This window comes from Chenopodium album, chromosome 8 (genome assembly GCF_948465745.1).
Source record: "Chenopodium album chromosome 8, dcCheAlbu1.1, whole genome shotgun sequence".
NCBI classification, from domain to species: domain Eukaryota; kingdom Viridiplantae; phylum Streptophyta; class Magnoliopsida; order Caryophyllales; family Amaranthaceae; genus Chenopodium; species Chenopodium album.
In genome coordinates, this window is record NC_137841.1 from 72,102,983 (window position 1) to 72,121,217 (window position 18,235).

The 18,235-nt window shown below is 37.4% G+C and overlaps 3 protein-coding genes across 4 annotated transcripts; 2 read left to right on the top strand and 1 right to left on the bottom strand.

The window, feature by feature from the left end:
• The first annotated feature begins 5 nt into the window (after nt 1-5).
• LOC145642259 (uncharacterized) lies at nt 6-3,786 on the top strand. Its single transcript, XM_081693378.1, has 2 exons — nt 6-809; nt 2,610-3,786. The coding sequence occupies exons 1-2, from the start codon at nt 103-105 to the stop codon at nt 3,448-3,450; spliced, it is 1,548 nt and encodes a 515-aa protein (XP_081549504.1). The 5' UTR covers nt 6-102; the 3' UTR covers nt 3,451-3,786.
• Nucleotides 3,787-3,883: 97 nt separating this feature from the next.
• LOC145642258 (protein PLASTID MOVEMENT IMPAIRED 2-like) lies at nt 3,884-6,304 on the bottom strand. Its single transcript, XM_081693377.1, has 2 exons — nt 5,899-6,304; nt 3,884-5,791 (listed from the first exon to the last, which is right to left on the bottom strand). Exons 1-2 carry the CDS (start codon nt 6,034-6,036, stop codon nt 4,076-4,078), a joined length of 1,854 nt encoding a protein of 617 aa, XP_081549503.1. The 5' UTR covers nt 6,037-6,304; the 3' UTR covers nt 3,884-4,075.
• Nucleotides 6,305-6,947: 643 nt separating this feature from the next.
• LOC145642257 (uncharacterized) lies at nt 6,948-17,023 on the top strand. 2 transcript variants are annotated; one of them, XM_081693375.1, is made up of 20 exons: nt 6,962-7,391; nt 9,799-9,951; nt 10,873-11,051; nt 11,759-11,866; nt 12,100-12,270; nt 12,357-12,875; nt 13,015-13,089; nt 13,171-13,299; nt 13,390-13,464; nt 13,549-13,758; nt 13,958-14,110; nt 14,199-14,413; nt 14,510-14,627; nt 14,714-14,846; nt 14,941-15,136; nt 15,221-15,326; nt 15,400-15,540; nt 15,628-15,751; nt 15,868-15,984; nt 16,337-17,023. In XM_081693375.1, the coding sequence occupies exons 1-20, from the start codon at nt 7,193-7,195 to the stop codon at nt 16,720-16,722; spliced, it is 3,507 nt and encodes a 1,168-aa protein (XP_081549501.1). In that variant the 5' UTR covers nt 6,962-7,192; the 3' UTR covers nt 16,723-17,023. The 2 variants fall into 2 exon arrangements, 1 of the variants encoding a protein (XP_081549501.1); XR_014115664.1 differs by lacking the exons at nt 15,868-15,984; nt 16,337-17,023 and having other exon boundaries at nt 6,948-7,391; nt 15,446-15,540.
• The last annotated feature ends 1,212 nt before the right edge of the window (nt 17,024-18,235 follow it).

Here is an 18,235-nt window from a genome sequence, read left to right on the forward strand (position 1 = left end):
AACATACCCGCGCTATAAACAACAAACCCACAAAAACCACCCTCCAACTTTTCTCTCTCCTCCTCCTTCTCTCTCTCTTCCCTCCTCCTCAGATCCACTCCCATGGATCTCTCACCGTCGACACCGCCGGCGACGACATCTCCCACCGTCGTCGTCGGCGGCGCTAAGAAAGATTCCAAAACCTCCGCCCAAAAACTCCGGCTTATGCTCAGCTTCAACGGCCACATCCTCCCTCGTCCTCACGACAAAACCCTTTTTTACGCCGGCGGTGAAACCCGCATTATCGCTTTCCCTCGAAATTCATCACTTTCTCTCTCCTCCCTTTTCTCTCACATCGCTAAATCCTTCTTCAATGGCTCCCTCAATTTCCTCCTCAAATACCAGCTCCCTAACCATGACCTTGACTCCCTCATTTCTATCTCCTCTGATGAAGATCTCTTCAATATGGTTGATGAGTATGATCGACTTTTGTGCTCTGGTTCTGGTTCGCGTATCAGATTCTTTCTCTTTAAGAAAGAGGAACCTGTTCGTGATTTTAAATGTGATGATGATTGGTTTTCTGATGAGCTAAAGGTCGCGAGTTCGAATCCTTCCAATAATAACAACAATAATAATAATAGCAACACCAATTGTAATAATATTAATAATAATAATGATTCTTCGTCGTCGGCGCCGGAATCGATTGTTCTAGAGAGTAGTTCGTCGTTTGGGTCAAATAGTTCGTCTTCTAATTCTCCCGGGAAGAATAATAAAGTGGGTGTTGCGGATGATTTTAAGGTTGTTTTGCCCTCTGTTGATTCTCTGGGAAGGTAATTTAGTTTACTATTTTTTGAATTTTGAATTTATATTTTTTATTTACTCTTGTGTTTTTTTTTTAATTATTATTTTCATTTTTTTGTGGGATGAACTTTGAGTAATTGATTTGTAGGATAAATTTTGTAGAATTACTTGTTTGAAAGGACGGAAATTGCTTACAAAGGATTAAAGTATGATATTTTAGTTTTGATGTTTTCCTGTAATTTATTTGATTTAATTGAGAAATGAAAGAAACCAAACATAGCTATCATATTATGTGCCTGAAATTATCATATTCAAGTTTAATGAGGTTTAGGCCTTTTGCCATGTTTGGTATGGATTGGATGGTGAATTTATTCTTTCAAGAGGAAAGACAAAATGTCAACGATTTTTTTAAAAAAAAAGCATATATTGGGTTGTCAATGAGAAGTAGTTAATTGTCTTTGTAAATATCTAGTTAGGTTGCAGCGGAATATTGTTTGAATCGGATCCATTGGTGGAACTCGGTTTTTCGAGTGGTTGATAAGTTGTACGGAATTGGTATTGTGTTTTTGTATGGGTTAATTTGCGATAGTTGGGGTTATTAAGGTGGTTTTCCTGAAACAACGAAACCAGTATCTGTTCAGATGTGGATTGGTTAGAGCTAAGACTTTCATGGGACTTGTGGAATGACCGAGGTATGACAATGGTGGTGGTGGCGGCTGTGATGATTGTAGGATGTAAAGAATTGGGTGATGAATATTGTGCAAATATATATGGGGTAGTTACTAATTTACTATTCAGGTTTCATATAAGGGTCACATGTGTTGATTGTCCAGCAGTTAGGCTATATGACCTAGGCAAAACCTCTCCATGTATGGTGATAATTTGCATTGGCGGTTGGCAAGTATGAAAGGAGGTGTAGCTAAGGCAATACGAGTTTGATATTTTTAAGTTGTGATTACTTTAGTAATTGGAGATCCTGTGCTGTTCCATGTTTGATGCTTAGAATTGCTAAGGAAAGGTAGCGGAGATGTGATAATTAATACGAAGTACAAAGTACAATATCATTACTGGGATCTATGGTCTTCATTTGCCATGCCAAATGCTCTAGACTTTATGCAATATTCTGAAAAGCTCTAACAATTTTCAATGGGTGTCTTTATGTTTAGGATGTACAGTCATACATGCTTGGTGGTTGGTCTTGAAATTTACTTACAAGATGCTAGTCCAAATTAATTTGCACATGTTTATAAATAAGTTGTCAGTAATAATGCCATAATTCTCTCCCTATGCAGTGATCCTTTGATGACCAGATCTCAGAGTAAATTATGTAGATTCCTTTGCTTTCCTGTGTTATCTTTAGCTAAGCCTGTTGACCACCAGCAAGTGTGCCTTGGGTTCATTGTCTTCCAGTAAAGTTAACGTTAGGCTTTATTATCTACTGTACTATATTTCTACGTTAAAATTTGCTGACTATCTAGGGAGTGGATCATTTTCTTATGTATATTGGGTGGGGGTGTTTGCATGTACATTTAGTTTCTAGTAGTCCTATTAGACAAGAAGTTAGATGAAAGTAAAATCTTGGATCTTAAGACTACTCTGTAAACGATCCTTGGTCCTACACTTACTTCTTTGGTAGCTGTATGATTTCTCCTCTTTACAGCCTGAACTCCGCATTTATAATGTCTTTTCTGAAACAAATGTCAGTTTATTGTGGCTTAATGCATTGATGGATCATGTCTTGGAGCGCTTTGTTTTAGTATTCACCTATTGTTCATCCAGATTCCAGAGTAGTTAACCTTGGTAGTTTCATGGATTGTTGTATTTTACAGTGATTGCAGCATTCCCAGCCCAAACTTCAGCCAGCAAGGAATTGTGTATCAAGACGCATCAGGATTTTTTGACTCTAATCTTGCTTCTGTGAACCCTGTTGAGACTGAAAGCAATGCTTCTGATCGTTCACCTCGGAGTGATATTCTGACTTCCGTTCAGGTTTCTGGTTACATGGTATCTAAACCAATGGATAAACCTCAGCACCAGTCCCCACCTCAGCCACCATCACTTGCAACAGCAACGCCACATTACATTCACTACGCCACTCCTCAGTCCAATTATGCTCCCCAATATTACCCAAATTCTATACATGTTGCATCTTATCCTCCAATGTATCCAACTTATGTCCAACCACATCAACCCGTCCAATATCAGCTAAATAAGCCATACCCAGTCTACATGATGCCTATGGGACAAACACAAAATATGTATGATGCGTCTATGCCTCGTACTATGACAACTGCACCAAATGTTGCTAGGAGTCAACCCCATGTGCCTTCAAATCCTGTTGTGGTTTCACCCCCGATAATTTATGAAAGTTACAATAAACCTGCTACTCCAGTGTCTGAATTTGCTGCTGAAGTATACATGCCAGCTGCTATGGCAACCCAGCCTGTGACTTTGCCTGCAGTGCATCAACCAGCTCAGCCTGTTACTGTTCCTCCCATTGAAAAAGCCAACTATATCAGTGAATTTGAAGATCCTATGCATGCCCAGATATATAAAACTCAACCTTCTGGTCTTATATTACCTTCTCAGCTTCAAATGGCACAAAGTGCTGCAACAGCGATGCTTCCAGAAAGTTTCACTCAGTTACAGTTGGAGAGTACTAAACATTGAGGATTCTGAGCAACGGAAAACTGCTGCTTCGAAAAACAGTTTTGAGTAAGATACATAGAGTTCAACACTGTAATTTCATTTTCCCTGCTTTGCCTGCACCAGTTTTCTTTTTGTATTGCAGTATATCGTCTTGTTACTCTAATACATGTTTGTTTAGTATACATTTTTTTGACCTTTTTTTTTTTTTTTTTTAAAAGCTTAATTAAAGAAAAGATGCTTTTGCTGTAAGCATTATGATTCTGATTATGTAACATTTTGGTAAAGTAATGTATAAGTAATTGCTGTTATCTTGGATGTGTTATTGAAGTATAAAAAATGATTAATTGATTCTTTTAATCTTTTGTATCTATCGTCAATATTTTATCTAGGAATCTGGTCGTGTCCTTGGTCCGTACTTGAAGACACAGGAAGCTGCATAATCATATTAATGAAATTTCATGTGGAATCAAAATTTGGGAATTAGTCGGCGAATCTTTACATGCATACTTATCATATCCTACTAATCTAATCTAATAAACTCTATGTACTGATTATAAAATCTCCCAAAATAAATACTCCAAAGAACCTGGTTTGTATGTACAACAATGCTTGAATGTAATTTTATTAAATGAATACCCAATGGTGATTAATTGTCTGTGTCTGCCTTCAAGGGGGCTGAGTTTTCATCTTCAATCTGCTCATTAGCAAAATATTTTGCAATTTTGAGCATTACTTTTCTCCTTCTTTTCATAGATAAAGAGGTTGAAGTGCTTATACGTCTTGTGGCCGGAGAGCCAGATCTTCGCAATTTGGCTTGTCTTACTGGGGTTGAGCTATAATCATGATCTTTTATTGATCTCCTCCCCTGGAGGCTCTTGCTGCTATGATTTATCTCTTTTTGCTGCTGCTCTGTTTCTGAATCCTCCGTGCTTTCTAATTCTTCCATCCTCTTGACCTCCTGCTCTTCCTCTAGCTTCAGCTCTTCAATCTCCCTCTCTACCAAAGCAGTTTCTATCTTAATCTCTCTCTCACTGGCCTTTAATGCTTCTGCCCATGCAAGAGCAGCTGCCACTTTCTTGTCAGCAGTCTCTCGAGCTCCAGCTGCACATCCTGTTAAATATTCGTACTCAAATTTCGATATTGTGATGGTGGAATTTGTCTGGGAAGCCCTTGCTTTCACTGTATTTTCTACTAGGGTTTGCAATTTCTCAAGAGCATTTGCTTCTGAAGTTTTGACTTCTTCTAGCTCTTTAACTAAAGTCTGTAGTTTCTCTTCCTTCAAATCATTTTCAGACTCAATTTTCTGAATCTCAGCCCTGATGCAGCCTGTCTCCTCTTTCCATTTCTCCTCCTCTTTCTTTGCGGCCTCCTTATCTCTTTTTAAATTCTCTAAAGCAAGGGATAGAGATGGTAACATTGACTTCGCCTTTTCCTCAGATGCTCTGGCAACTTCTAATGTATCTTTGGCCCTTAGAAGTTTTGAGTTCATCTTCTTTATTAATTTTTCGGTTTCTGCTTCCTTTTTTTCAAGTTCACCCTTCTCCTTTGTCATGTTTATCAGCTCGATTCTTATTATATCCATACTACCCATAAGCTGAAACCCTTCTGCTTGGATAGTCTCCAATTCTTTCCTCGCTGCCTGCAGATCTTCTGTGACTGTCTTCAAAGCAAAGTCGTTTAAACTTACTCTTCTCTGATATTTACTGTCCATTTCCTTAATCAAATTCAGCTCATTCTGCAATACATCAACCTCTGAATTTGTAAGTTCTAGTATATCTTCAAGATATTTCATTGTCTCAATTTCATCCCTCAATACACCGATCTTTTTTCTAGTTTCAGCAATCAGATTTGAATATCTTTCCTCTTCTTCTTTCTTCTGAGCTTCAATCTCTGCAAGTTCTTTCTGTGCCTGGATTTGAGCTAGCTCAACCAATACCTCCTCTTCTTTAGCCTCTTCAATCTCTTCCCTTAATTTATCAGCAGCACTCGTATAAAACTCGAGTCTTAAACCAGCAGCATCTGCTTCTTTTTCTGCCTTGAATTTCTCTTCAACTGCGCGTTCTATCTCAAGTTTAATTTTACTGATCTCTCTTTTAACTGCTTCAACCTCTCTCACGACTTCTTCATACTGATCATTTTCCTCTTGGCCAGGTAATTCCTCAACTCTCTTTCCCTTCTGAAACTCCTTAGCCCTCAACTCCGACTCTTTTATCTGTGATGTGAGCTCCCTAACTAACTTTTTCGCCTTCAGAATTTCAAACTCAGCCTGGTTTATCTCTGACTCTGCTATTATCCTGTTTTCATTGATTTGATTGATCCTATTCTTTGCAACATGAAGTTCTTGAGCCTTTGAAGAACTTATCTGCAAAGTTCAAACCAACCATTAGCACGAATAATCAAATATATATACTCGTAGTAATAATCTAGTAACAGATAAGAAAGTGATAATGGAGAATATACTCTATTTACCTCAGATTTTGAAGCATTATTCAGAGACTTATTATATGTATTAGTAACTTGATTAATCTTCCCTCCTCCACCATATTTGTTAATGGCTGCTTTTACTGACCCAATTGTTCTCCCATTTCCCAATTTGCTCCCATCCATCTCAACCAAACACTCGAAAAATCTCCTCTTTCTTGTTGAGATTCGCGGTATATATAAAAGTTCCTGTATTCTCTACAAAATCTCATATTTTTGATTCATTTTTTCAGTAATTTGTGCTCTAGAGGAAGGCCACAACCCAAGTTTAAGAAACTAAGATTAGAAGAAAATAATGTTTGGTTGTTATTGTTACAAGTCCTCAATAGTGTTGCTGCCATCTATCTATCCAGTGGGACATGCATTTTGCTTGTGCTTTCTTTTTCAAGCTTTTAAAGATTTTGGATGAAAAAATTAAAAAGCCAAACAGCTTTTAATCTCTACTTTGTGCTCAACTCTCGTGAGTCTTGAGTCTCTTGACTGCGGTAAAGGCGTACAGCTTTTTCATTTTATATGCTTCAAAAGTGAGAGATTGTCCACCATTTCTATTTATTTTTTCAAACTGCGGAGTATAATCTCAAATAAGGTAATTTAAAGGAGAAAAAAAGTTCAAATATGTCAAATATAATTTTAAAGTTGGATAAAGCACTCATTTAAACAAAATATATTTTTCCTTAATGCAACCTATTTCCACCACTCATATTTACATAATTACATGTCAACCAGTCAACCTATTCATTTCAGGAATCCAGTCACTTCTGGTCAGGTCAATTCGGGTTGGATCACTTTGGATCGGGTCGATTCGGGCCAATTAATTCGGGTTTAAATTGGGTCAGGTCACTTTCGGTTTCGGGTCAAGTCAAGTTTGGGTTTTAGGTCAAGTTCGGGTTAGCTCCATTTCAGGTCGGATTTGAATCGAGTTAGTTTAAGTTCGAGTAATTTTCGAGTCAATGATTTTGGGTCACGGATCGAGTCAGAATTGCCAAGTTTTTCTAAGCTTAACTATGAGTATCATTTTATAACACTCCGTGTAAAAAAAAAAAAAAAATTAAAAATGAGACAACCGTATAGGTAAATCCGTAAAAGAGTAATACCGACAGCGTCACGTTTCATTTTTCTAACCAGATCATCAAATCCATCTACACCAATTTGGCAATTTTATCCCAACCAAAAAAATTACAATTCTCAGATCGATTTCTATCGAATGAAGCTTCGATCGAAAGCATCAATGGCGGATTCTGATTGATAAAACAGTAGAAATCGAGGAGAGAGAAAGAAGACAATGGATGTGGAGAGATCATCGCTGTGTAATTGTGTGGTGAACTTTCTATTGGAAGAGAACTACTTATTGACTGCTTTCGAGCTACTTCATGAGCTTCTTGATGATGGTAGAGATGCTCAAGCTATTCGTCTCAAGGAGTATTTCGCTGATCCTTCTCTTTTTCCTCCCGATCAAATCTCTCGCTTCAATTCTCTTCGAGGTTTGTCTTTTTGTTTCCTTGATTCTGATTTTATTTTGATTTGTAATTGAAATTGATTGATTAGAAAGATCTGATTCCGGCCTGTTTGGTAGGCGATAATAAATGGTGGTAGTGTGAATGAATTCGAATGTAGTTTTGTAGGTCAATATTTGTATTTCAGGCGAATTGTGTTGGAACTTTCTGGAACAAATCGAAAGGTTTATACTGTAATTGAATTTGGCAAGGATTTGTCTTCTGCCTTTGCATGATTTTGTTGAAGATTTCTTTTTTTGATTGATAGAATTGAAATGTTACATTAGAGTGAAAATATTCAAGTAGTTTCACATGCAAGCTTGATTTTATGGCTATATAGTTCATACCATAAGTGAGTATTTATAATGTTTAACTTGAATTAGTTTAGGTTGGAGTGGAAAGCTCTCGACATAAAATGTAGTTCATTGATTCGCTCTATTTTCAAATTATAGACTTGTGTACTATTTTGGGATGTTCGGGAAAAACATTGCATTACCTGTTAATGAAATGGTTGGTTGTTCGAACATACTCTGACTCCCTCTTGAAATGATTAGTAGGGTGAGGATGGAAGGGCATAACTATTGCGGAATATAAAGGATGTTTTGGTGAATGTATGGCGAATTCTTAATCGTTAGTGTTTAGAGAAATTTGGCATGAAATCAAATGACTAAAAGTGTAGTATTTTGGAATTGGTGATATGAGGCTACTTGCCAAAAAAATATTTCTTTGTGAATGGGAGGGGTGATATGATGAAATCTTAGATTCAAGGAAGATAGAGATAGGCTCAAATTCAAGTTTAAGCTAGCTTAAACTTAGGGCTATATACTTCCAAAAACAAATGGCTAAACCACATGCCATGCATGAACATTGAAAGATGGGGAGTAGGCATCTAGAAAAGTTGGCTCTAATGCTAAAGGGTCAAGTATTAAATCTATTAATACCGAACCTAAGATTCAGGGACAATGATAGAGACTTATAGCCTAGTTTGTGGGTCTTTGATTCAGGGATGAATTGTATGATATGAAATGAGCTTCGTGGTACATGTAAATTCAGGAAAACCATTGATTTGTTAGGTGTAAAATTATTGTAGATGAAAGTAAGGAAATGAAAGGGTAAAACGAAATCTTTACCACTATGGATGATCTGGTCACAGTTTTAAAATGTGGTAATTATACTTTCTTACTGTTTCCTAGCCAGCTATTGTCGCAACCCTGTAGCTTTAATCAAAGAGCATAAATCACTCACTCGAGTTATCTAGTGGATGATTTTGCAGTTGCTTTACAAGACTACTGTTAGACCCTGTATGATCAAATGGGGAGTGCAAAAGGCTGTAAAAAAAGAGATTATCATGGCACATACACAGAATTGTAGGCATGCAGCCCACACTCAAGTGCTCAACACTAGGAGGCCAGAGGAATTTTTTAGTTGCAACCCTATAGGTTTAACTAAAGAGTATAACATAGATACATTACATGAGTTATCCTGTGAATGATTTTGCAGTTGCTTTATGAGATTGTTAGACCCCATATGATCAAAAGGGAAGTGTAGAAAACTAAAAAACAAGAGGTTATCATGACGCGCACACACAAGTGTAGGCATGCAGCCCACACTCAACACAAGGAGGCTTTTCAACTACTAGCAATTTTTAGCGATTTTTTTGTCTACAAAGGGAAGAAGGGTGTGGGCTGTGTGGCACAGCCTGACTGAAATGCTGACGCTAAAGCAGGGAAATGAAGCAAGCCTATCTCCTGAAATTTGCATCCTGAACCTTAGATTGCCATAATTTCTTGTAATACCACAGTGGTGGAGCATTCGATGGATCAAATTTTATTCGGTTATTATTTTTTGTACGATTTGCTTCTCTTCTTCAAATATTCTTTTAAGTTGTACTTTCCATACTTCTTCAAGAGAATGGTTGAATGCCCATGATCTTTTTATTATTGTAACTCGGTGAAAAGTTTGAAAGTTGATAGGGCATTCTGGTGGTTGCTGTCTAATAGTAATAGATGTATGGCTTATAAGAGTTTATCCAACTTAAGTACGTCTTTAGGTGGTGGGCGTCAATTATGATTATTATATACTATGATAATCTTTGAACTTGAAAAAGTTTCGTGTCCAACTTTAGTGCCATGTCTCATATGATGATTTCTACATATGTTGCGGACATTAAAGACTGTTATATTATTGCATGATTTTATTTTGTGTATCTGGATTGCTGATTATGCGTGAAATTTGCATTACTGACTTCTACATGTGATTTGTCTGTTGTGGGTTTTGTGGCTTGTCTTTGAGTTTGGAGGGGGGGGGGGGGTGGCAGGAGGTAATTTCTCAACTTTTATTGGGACTACTATATGCCTTATCCTTAGTACTGTTCTATTTGTTTGTCTGAAAGCAGTTGCAGATCCTCAAAGTTTGTTGGAAGAGAAACAAGCACTACATGAAAAATTGGCATTATGTGAGTATGAACTTCGATTAGCTCAGGAAGACACTTCAAAACTAAAGGAAGAATTGCAGAAGAAAGCAGAACTTCCATCGCTTGAAAACAACAGTAAGTCTCACAGTAGGTTGGATTCTATATACTTTATAAGTGTATGTTTCTAGTAGAGTATTGAAAAAGTGACAGGAGAACTTACAGATTTGGACTTTTGGAGTGTCAACTTATCACTTCTCGAGCCAGTGTGATTATCTATTAAAAGTTCAATACTGTTTCAGATTTTCTCCTGCAACTCAGAGTCCTTATCTGGAGCTTTTATATGTGTCCCATTCACTCCCTTTACATTTGACTCAGCTATTAATTACTATTTGATCAAGTGCAGTTGCTCATGTAATCTGTATGGATGTATTAAATTATAGCTTGATGTTTTCCAATATGTTTTAACCCGGATACTGGTAATAATTAGTAATTGATTAGTGCAATTGGTCAAATAAACCTAGCAGATATACTATGATCAGTTTGTTGTTTATTACATTTATGCATGCTGACAGTGCTGTACTGCTGTGGGCAAAGGGCCAGCAATACTAGAGCTTAAATCTGCAGGATCTATAATGTTTTTGCCTTTTCTGGTCTTCTATGTTACTTTGACACCTTGCTTTACGTCAGGTGTCACGTGTTGGATCCTCTGACCCTTCGACACGACACCTAAATGCATAGTGGCCTTATATTAAACTTTATAAAATTTGGAGTGTCATGGATCCATCACCGTGTGACACACGACACCCAATCCGAGTCTGTGCAACATGGCTGGTCTTGGTCATTTGATGTTATGCTGTAATCTGTGCTTTATTTTTCAGTGTTTATTAATATTCTTCTGCTTTTGTTATGGTAAATTTTCTGATACTACAGCAGTGCAGCGATGTGATGGCCCATAACACCCCCCTCCCCCCCCCCCCCCAAAAAAAAAAAAAAAAAAAAAGAAGCCATAAACCAGTGTATAAATAATTTCTGAGCTTTGTACTCTTTTGTCTGCAGGTACAAATGGAAATGTTTCTTTGGACCCACCTCTTGATATAATAAGGCAGAAGAAGGGCACCACAATGTCAAACTTGGGTTCTGTGAAGGATAATGAAAGATACGATCTTAATTGTGCTGTGAAGGAATACTTGCTCATGGCAGGTTATCGTCTGACTGCAATGACATTCTATGAAGAGGTAATGCAAACTTTAAGGTTCCGTGTATGTTTCTTCTTGGTTTTTCAGTTCCTTGCCTTTCTTCTTGTTTGGGCTCTATGTCTATTTTTATCATTTTATTTGAATTCTTTTTGTATGGGGATATATTTTGGGTGATTCTCTGGATAAAAGAGGCTGTTCTCATATATGTCTCTCTTCTAAAGCCTTAAGAAATTCAGTTGAGGAATTATTTCCTGATTTGATTTGATATTGACCTTTCAAGTTTTAACTAAACCAAGTTTGCAAGTGTAAGATAAAGTTTTAAAGGACTTAACTATAGCACTCTACAGGACCAGTGTCAAAGCTGGTATCCAGTCCCTGATCTTCCTTTTGTTTATTGTTTGAGGTGTGGCATAGAGCCAGATATCCTTGTTGGTGTTGGTTACTTATGTATTGTTTCACGTATAAAATTAGGTTGTGATATGTTTGGCATAATTTAGTGATCAATTATGATTTGGTTCACTTGAGTCATGCTTAATTTGGCACTCACTGCTTAGTGGAATAACAGAAAACTGGTAAAATTGTAAGTCAATTCTCTATGTTAGATACACTCACTCGAATCACTCCAATGAAACATAAATAAGATTAAAAAATTGTTCTTGTTTCTAGCTTGACTTGATTGTAGGGTAATTGTATTAGTTGTATGAAAGTTAGTACTTGCCTATTATAATACAGATATTGACCTGTAGGTGACCGACCAAAATCTGGATGCTTGGCCTAATTCACCTGCATGTGTGCCGGATGCTTTGCGTCATTATTATTATCAGTACCTTTCATCCACTGAAGAGGCTGCAGAGGTATGTCTAAGATACTATTCTAAATTTGTTCAGATTATTTATTTATTTATTTTTTGGTAGAACTAATCATCCATATTTCTTGTGACTGAACTCAGTACATTTTAGTGTAAGCTGGACATAGGCAAAGGTTATTGTTGTTAATATTGGCTCTACAAGTGATAACATATGCCTGTATGAAGCTCTCTCACTGGGCTATATTAGTAAAGGTGTTAGCTGATATGAATGCCTTGCAGGAGAAAATTGCAATTTTAAGGGAAAAGGAGTCACTGTTAAAGGAGAATGAGAGACTAAGCCATGAGAAGGATTGCTTGCAGAGGAACAAAGAAGTAGCTGATGGTCAAATAACAGCTTTGACAAGATCAATAGATAGCTTGCAGAAGGAACTGAAAGAGAAGGATATTTTGGTATTACCAATATCTTTATTATTTGTGCTTAAAATTGCTATCTTCTTCTATCCGGAAAGTTTATACCTCTTATATATTACAAATAGGTGCAAAAGATGAAGCAGTTGTCTGAGAATCAAAGAAAGGAACTTAATGACTGCAGAGTGGAAATAACTTATCTTAAAATGCAAATTGAAGGTTGGCGATCTGGTAAAACTCAGTCAACGAGTAATGCTGATCATTCTCAGCCACATTCCCTTGAAAACCCCACAGAAGAAACCAATTCCATGCTGATGGACACAGGAGAGGCAGAAACCTCTTTAGCTAGTGCCGTTTTTGATTCGACAATCCCTGAGGAGATTGTGCAGAAAGAGGTAATAGCTGTTGAAGTCCCTGAAGGTGAATCAGTTTCATCTGTTCCAGTCCATGGATCATCTGAATTTGAGGCTTTAAGAAGTGAAGATGCAGAGTCTAATACTGCCGAAATGTTAAATGGCCAAGCGAATGATGTCCAGAAAAATTCACCTGAGGCAATGAGCCCTGAAAGTGGAAGCCAAACAGATGCTGACATTTGTGGAGATAAACTTCCAGACAATACAAGTGTATCACCTGCTTTAGAAAAGATGGCAAGTTTTCTGCTCCTTTATCTATTATGCATGCAAGGCTAAAAACCTGCCATCTGTAATTCCTTAATTCCGTTAGATTTTGTATGATTTTGTGATGTAGCATATATCCTAACGATATATGCCTTTGTTTGCCTCGCAGAATTTGGAGACAGTCCAGATTCTTGCTGATGCACTCCCAAAGATTGCTCCATATGTTCTTATACAACATCGAGAGGTTTGCTTCTGAATTCTTATCACACAGCTTGCATATACATTCCAAGTAGATTGCTAATCATGTAATATTATTTTACCACAGGAGCTTCTCCCCTTGATGATGTGTGCAATCGAGCGCCATCCAGAAAGCACCACACGGGACTCTTTGACACATACACTATTTAATTTAATCAAACGTCCAGATGAACAACAAAGAAAAATTATAATGGATGTATGTAGCATTAAATATGAGGCAAGAAGAATTAAATATGAGGCAGTTTTTTTTTTCTCATTTTACTGAAATCTTCTTTCTTTTCTGCAGGCTTGTGTTAATCTTGCCAAGAATGTTGGTGAGATGAGAACAGAGACAGAATTGCTTCCTCAATGCTGGGAACAGGTAATCTACTTTATATATATGTATTTACTATTAAGTTCCCAGAAAATGCACAGTGTGTTAACATTTCCAAATTAAATTTTGAAGATCAATCACAAGAATGAGGAGCGTAGGCTGCTTGTTGCTCAATCATGCGGAGAGCTTGCAGGATTTGTTCGACCTGAGATCCGTGATTCTCTGATCCTGTCTATTGTGCAACAATTGGTAGAGGATTCTGCAACAGTTGTACGCGAAGCTGCTGCACACAATCTGGCATTGCTGCTCCCACACTTTCCCAATACAGAGAAATATTTCAAGGTCAGCCTCACTACATATGTTCCGAGGCCATCATGGAGAAGAATTGTGACTTGACAGAATTGGCCACAATGTAAGATTTAGAGCCAGGTTGAGGAAACATGGTCTAGGGAGAGAGGCCTCATCCCTTAGTTGTAACATGATGAGTAAAAAAGTATATTCAAAACATGTCTCTCCAATGGTTCCTTTTGTGTTTTGATAGGTTGAGGAATTGATGTTCCAGTTAGTCTGTGATCCTGCTGGAGTTGTTGTTGATGCTACACTTAAGGAGTTAGTACCTACTTTGGTCAGATGGGGAAACAAGCTGGACCACATGCTGATTGTTTTGCTGTCACATATCTTAAACTCTGCCCAGGTGTGCTGGTCTTACAGCATGACTTTTTATGCTTCTGTTCAGTGCTGATTTTCTTGCTTGGTTAATGACTCTTTTTATAAAAACTCAGCGTTGCCCGCCCCTTTCAGGGGTTGAAGGTTCTCTTGAGTCGCATCTACATGTCTTAGGTGAACGTGAGCGTTGGAACATAGATGTTCTATTAAGGATGTTGTCAGAATTGCTTCCATATGTGAAACAGAAAGCAATTGAGACATGCCCATTTTCTGCTGCTTCTGAATCAGCAGGGATGTTATTTTCTGAATCCTTGCTGCAACTATACGCCAGGTGATCTTCCTTTACATTATTCTCTCTTTTTTCCTTGTGCATCAATTTGAACCTTATTTTTATTACATCTTTTGTGCTGAAAGAATCCTTGGCCAGGGGTCAAGTGGTATGGTCTGCATTTGAGTGGATGCACATAGAATGCTTCCCCCATTTAATTCAGCTTGTATGTTTGCTACCCCAGAAGGAAGATAATTTAAGAGCTCGGATTGCAAAGGTTTGTCTCTAGCACATACGTTTGATGCTTCTAGGTTCAAGAAAACTTCTCTTGCATTGTTCATGACGTAATACTTGATTTTGCAGTTTTTGTTGGCTGTATCTGAACAATACGGAGATTGTTATCTGACACACATAATGCTGCCTGTTTTCTTGATATCAATTGGTGACAATGCTGACTTGACATTTTTCCCGTCTTCCATTCTACCAAAGATTGAAGGTCTTTTTGCTAGCTTGGTCTACTTTCTACTGTCAATGTGCAGCTGCATTGCCATCACATCATAATAGGAGCTTATATTGTCATTTTATTGCAGGTTTGAAACCAAACAGCTCGGTGATGGAGAGACTTGCCACCATGTGTGTGATGCCACTGCTATTGGCAGGCGTTTTAGGTGCTCCTAGCAAGCGTGAACAGTTGGAAAGTTATCTGAGAAAGCTTTTAGTTCAAGATACTTCAGAAGAGCCACACAGACTCCATGCTGAAATAGTTGATGCTGTCCGCTTTCTCTGGTTTGTAGTTAGCATTGAAGTTGGTTAAGAGTTGGCTTTTGTAATGCTTGTATTTTTCTGACCTGTATTTTTCATCTGGCACAGCACATTTGTAGAGCACCATAGCATGATATTTAATATCTTATGGGAGATGGTTGTTAGCTCCAACATTGATATGAAAATAAGTGCTGCGAACCTACTGAGAGTCTTGGTAGGCCACACTCTTCTTGGCTTGTCTGATAATGACATGTTCTGAAACTGTTACTGACTCTTGTTTGCTATAGGTTCCGTATATTGATTCAAAATTAATCTCAACTCATCTTCTTCCAGCCATTGTCACACTTGGTTCTGATCAAAACCTGAGTGTAAAGTATTCCAGCATAGATGCATTTGGGTCTGTAGCTCAGCATTTTAAGAGTGATATGGTATATCTGATTTTTGTTATTTCTGCTTTCCTTCTGTAATCAAATTGCCTTCTGTAAATCCAGCTAATTGCAAATTGAACTGTTCAGATTGTTGAGAAAATATGCATTCAAATGGATGCTTTCTTGGAGGATGGATCTCAAGAAGCACTGATTGCTGTGGTCCGTGCATTAGTGGTTGCTGTACCACATACCACAGATAAACTTAGAGATTATATCCTTCAATACCATTTTACAACTTGCATGTCCTTTTATTAGAGCTGAATTTGACTTCATGCCTTTAGTGTTTGGGTACTTGTTTCCGTAATTTGTGTCCTTGACATGATATACATCTTCTGTCTAAGATTTTCCAGTTTACAGCATCTCCTGTTCCTATAAGTGATGTCATGCGTCGCCGTGAAAGAGCAAATGCATTTTGTGAGGCAATTCGTGCTCTGGATGCTACAGGTTTGTTTTATTTTTGAGTTTTATTGTGCTTTCTTTCCATTGATTCCTGACATTGTGTCATCTTTACCGATGTTTATTTCGTAAACACTTGAGAATTCTAAGCATTAACTCTGAGAAGAGTGAGAACCTTCTAATGATCATACTTGCTAGAGGCCTATGATAGAGTTCATTGACCATAAGTTAGGTTGGCTTTGGAAACAGATGTCTGATTTTCCTTAAACTGTTCCTTGTATTGTACGAAGTATTTAAGAAGTCTATGCTACTAATAGTTGATTCCATCTATTTTTACTTTTAATTAGATATAGTTTAAACAATCATCAAAGGATGACAAAACTCCTTTTCTTTTATTCAGATCTTTCTGCTGCTAGTGTCCGAGACTACCTTTTACCTGCCATTCAAAACCTGCTCAAGGATCATGATTCACTTGATCCAGCACACAAGGAGGCATTAGAGATCATAATGAAAGAAAGATCTGGTGGGACCTTTGATGCTATCAGTAAGGCAATGGGTGCTCATCTTGGAATTGCGTCATCAGTTACCAACCTATTTGGTGAAGGTGGGTTGCTAGGCAAGAAAGAAGCTCTGGATTCTGTGGTGGAACCAAGTGAACCCCCTCAGCCATCCCCACCCCCAGCAGCGGCAGAAGACACGAGATTTAAGCGGATCATGAGGGGCAATTTTGCTGACATGCTTCGAGGTAAAGCAAAAAATCAGGACGACAATGTGCCTCACCAATGAAATTTTGTATAAATTGTGCAGCATCTCCCTTTTTCGTGTTCAAGTGATGAGCAATTCGACACAATGTCAAGTTTTTCTTGCCTCATTTAATTTGTATCGTTCCTTCTACCAATTTATATGTACAAAACACTTGTGATTTTATTTGTACTTTCAATTGAGCAGATAATTAATTCTTAATACACACATGCAATGATGCAATTGATTAAATAGGAGTATACAAAATGTCCAAAGTTGCTTGTTAGGCCAAAAGAAGTAACTTTGCAGAAATCTGAATTAACAGTTTTGCAGTATTTATCTGGCTTCTCAGTTTGCTTACTCTTAATCTCAGAAGCTTTACCTATACTGGCTATTAAGATTTCTATTTGATAAGTTGATTACTTGATCCCTTATTTATATTGATCATACATCTTACATTCCAGGGACATAAAGTTGGAATTTTTTAGAAAAAGTGGAAAATAATACTTCCTTTGTTCAATCAAACGAGTAAACGACAACTATATTTTTGACATCCTATAACTACACTGTAGAGAAATTTATTAGGTCAGCCAGGAAACCCTTGTCCTTTCAATGAACCCGAGAGCCAGTTATGTTGTTTTGACACCATAGAAGCCATAATTAAGTCCTGGCTAATCACGGTTGACTTAAAACATTTGGATGCAAGTTATGAATCGCAAGTCCAGAGTAATAATGAAATAAATAAAAGAAAAATAATGTAAAGGTAAATACTGATTGACATTATATAATCGATAACGGCATAATTACGCGTGTTTGTGGTGACAGCTGAAAGGAAAAGAGATATACTTAATTTAGTGTTAATTCATCTGTCGGTCCATCTATTATTATCTTAGGTAATCGACATCGGCCTCAGGCCTCTACTCAAATGTCCTATCAGTACTAAAGGTCGTGTGTAATAATCCCCTATTAGTTGTTACACTTGATTTTTTTACGGTTTTCAATAACCGTGTTATGCATAATTGCATAGTGTACGTATCTAAAATTAATAACAAGTTTTGTGTGACTGTATCCAATCTATATTGATGAAATCGGACAAAAAAAAACCCGTGAGAGTTGAGGTTTGATTCGGATCCTTCTCCTTACCGTTAAAAATAAATAAATTAATAAATGATGAAACCATCTTAGGCGGCGCACTTAGCCTCTCATCTATGTAGTACATAAATGGGAGGTGCACGTAGAATCCCTTCTTTAAGGGCATATAGCAAGAAACAAGAAAAATACCTTCTGATCTTGTGTTGTTGGTAACTTTCATTATTGAGGCCTGTGTTATTCCACCATAAATGATAAATGTTATTGAATTTTCAATTAACTGTCCCATCAATTTGAAGAGGAGGATGTACGTACATATTTGTCTCGTCTATACTAGCAACTTATCTTGTCAAATGGTAACTATTAACTAATGCGGACTATAAAACAAGAACAAGCAATTGCAACAATTTCGATGAAACGAGTATTGATACTTCATGATTTGAGAAGGAATATCTTGTAGAAATTGACT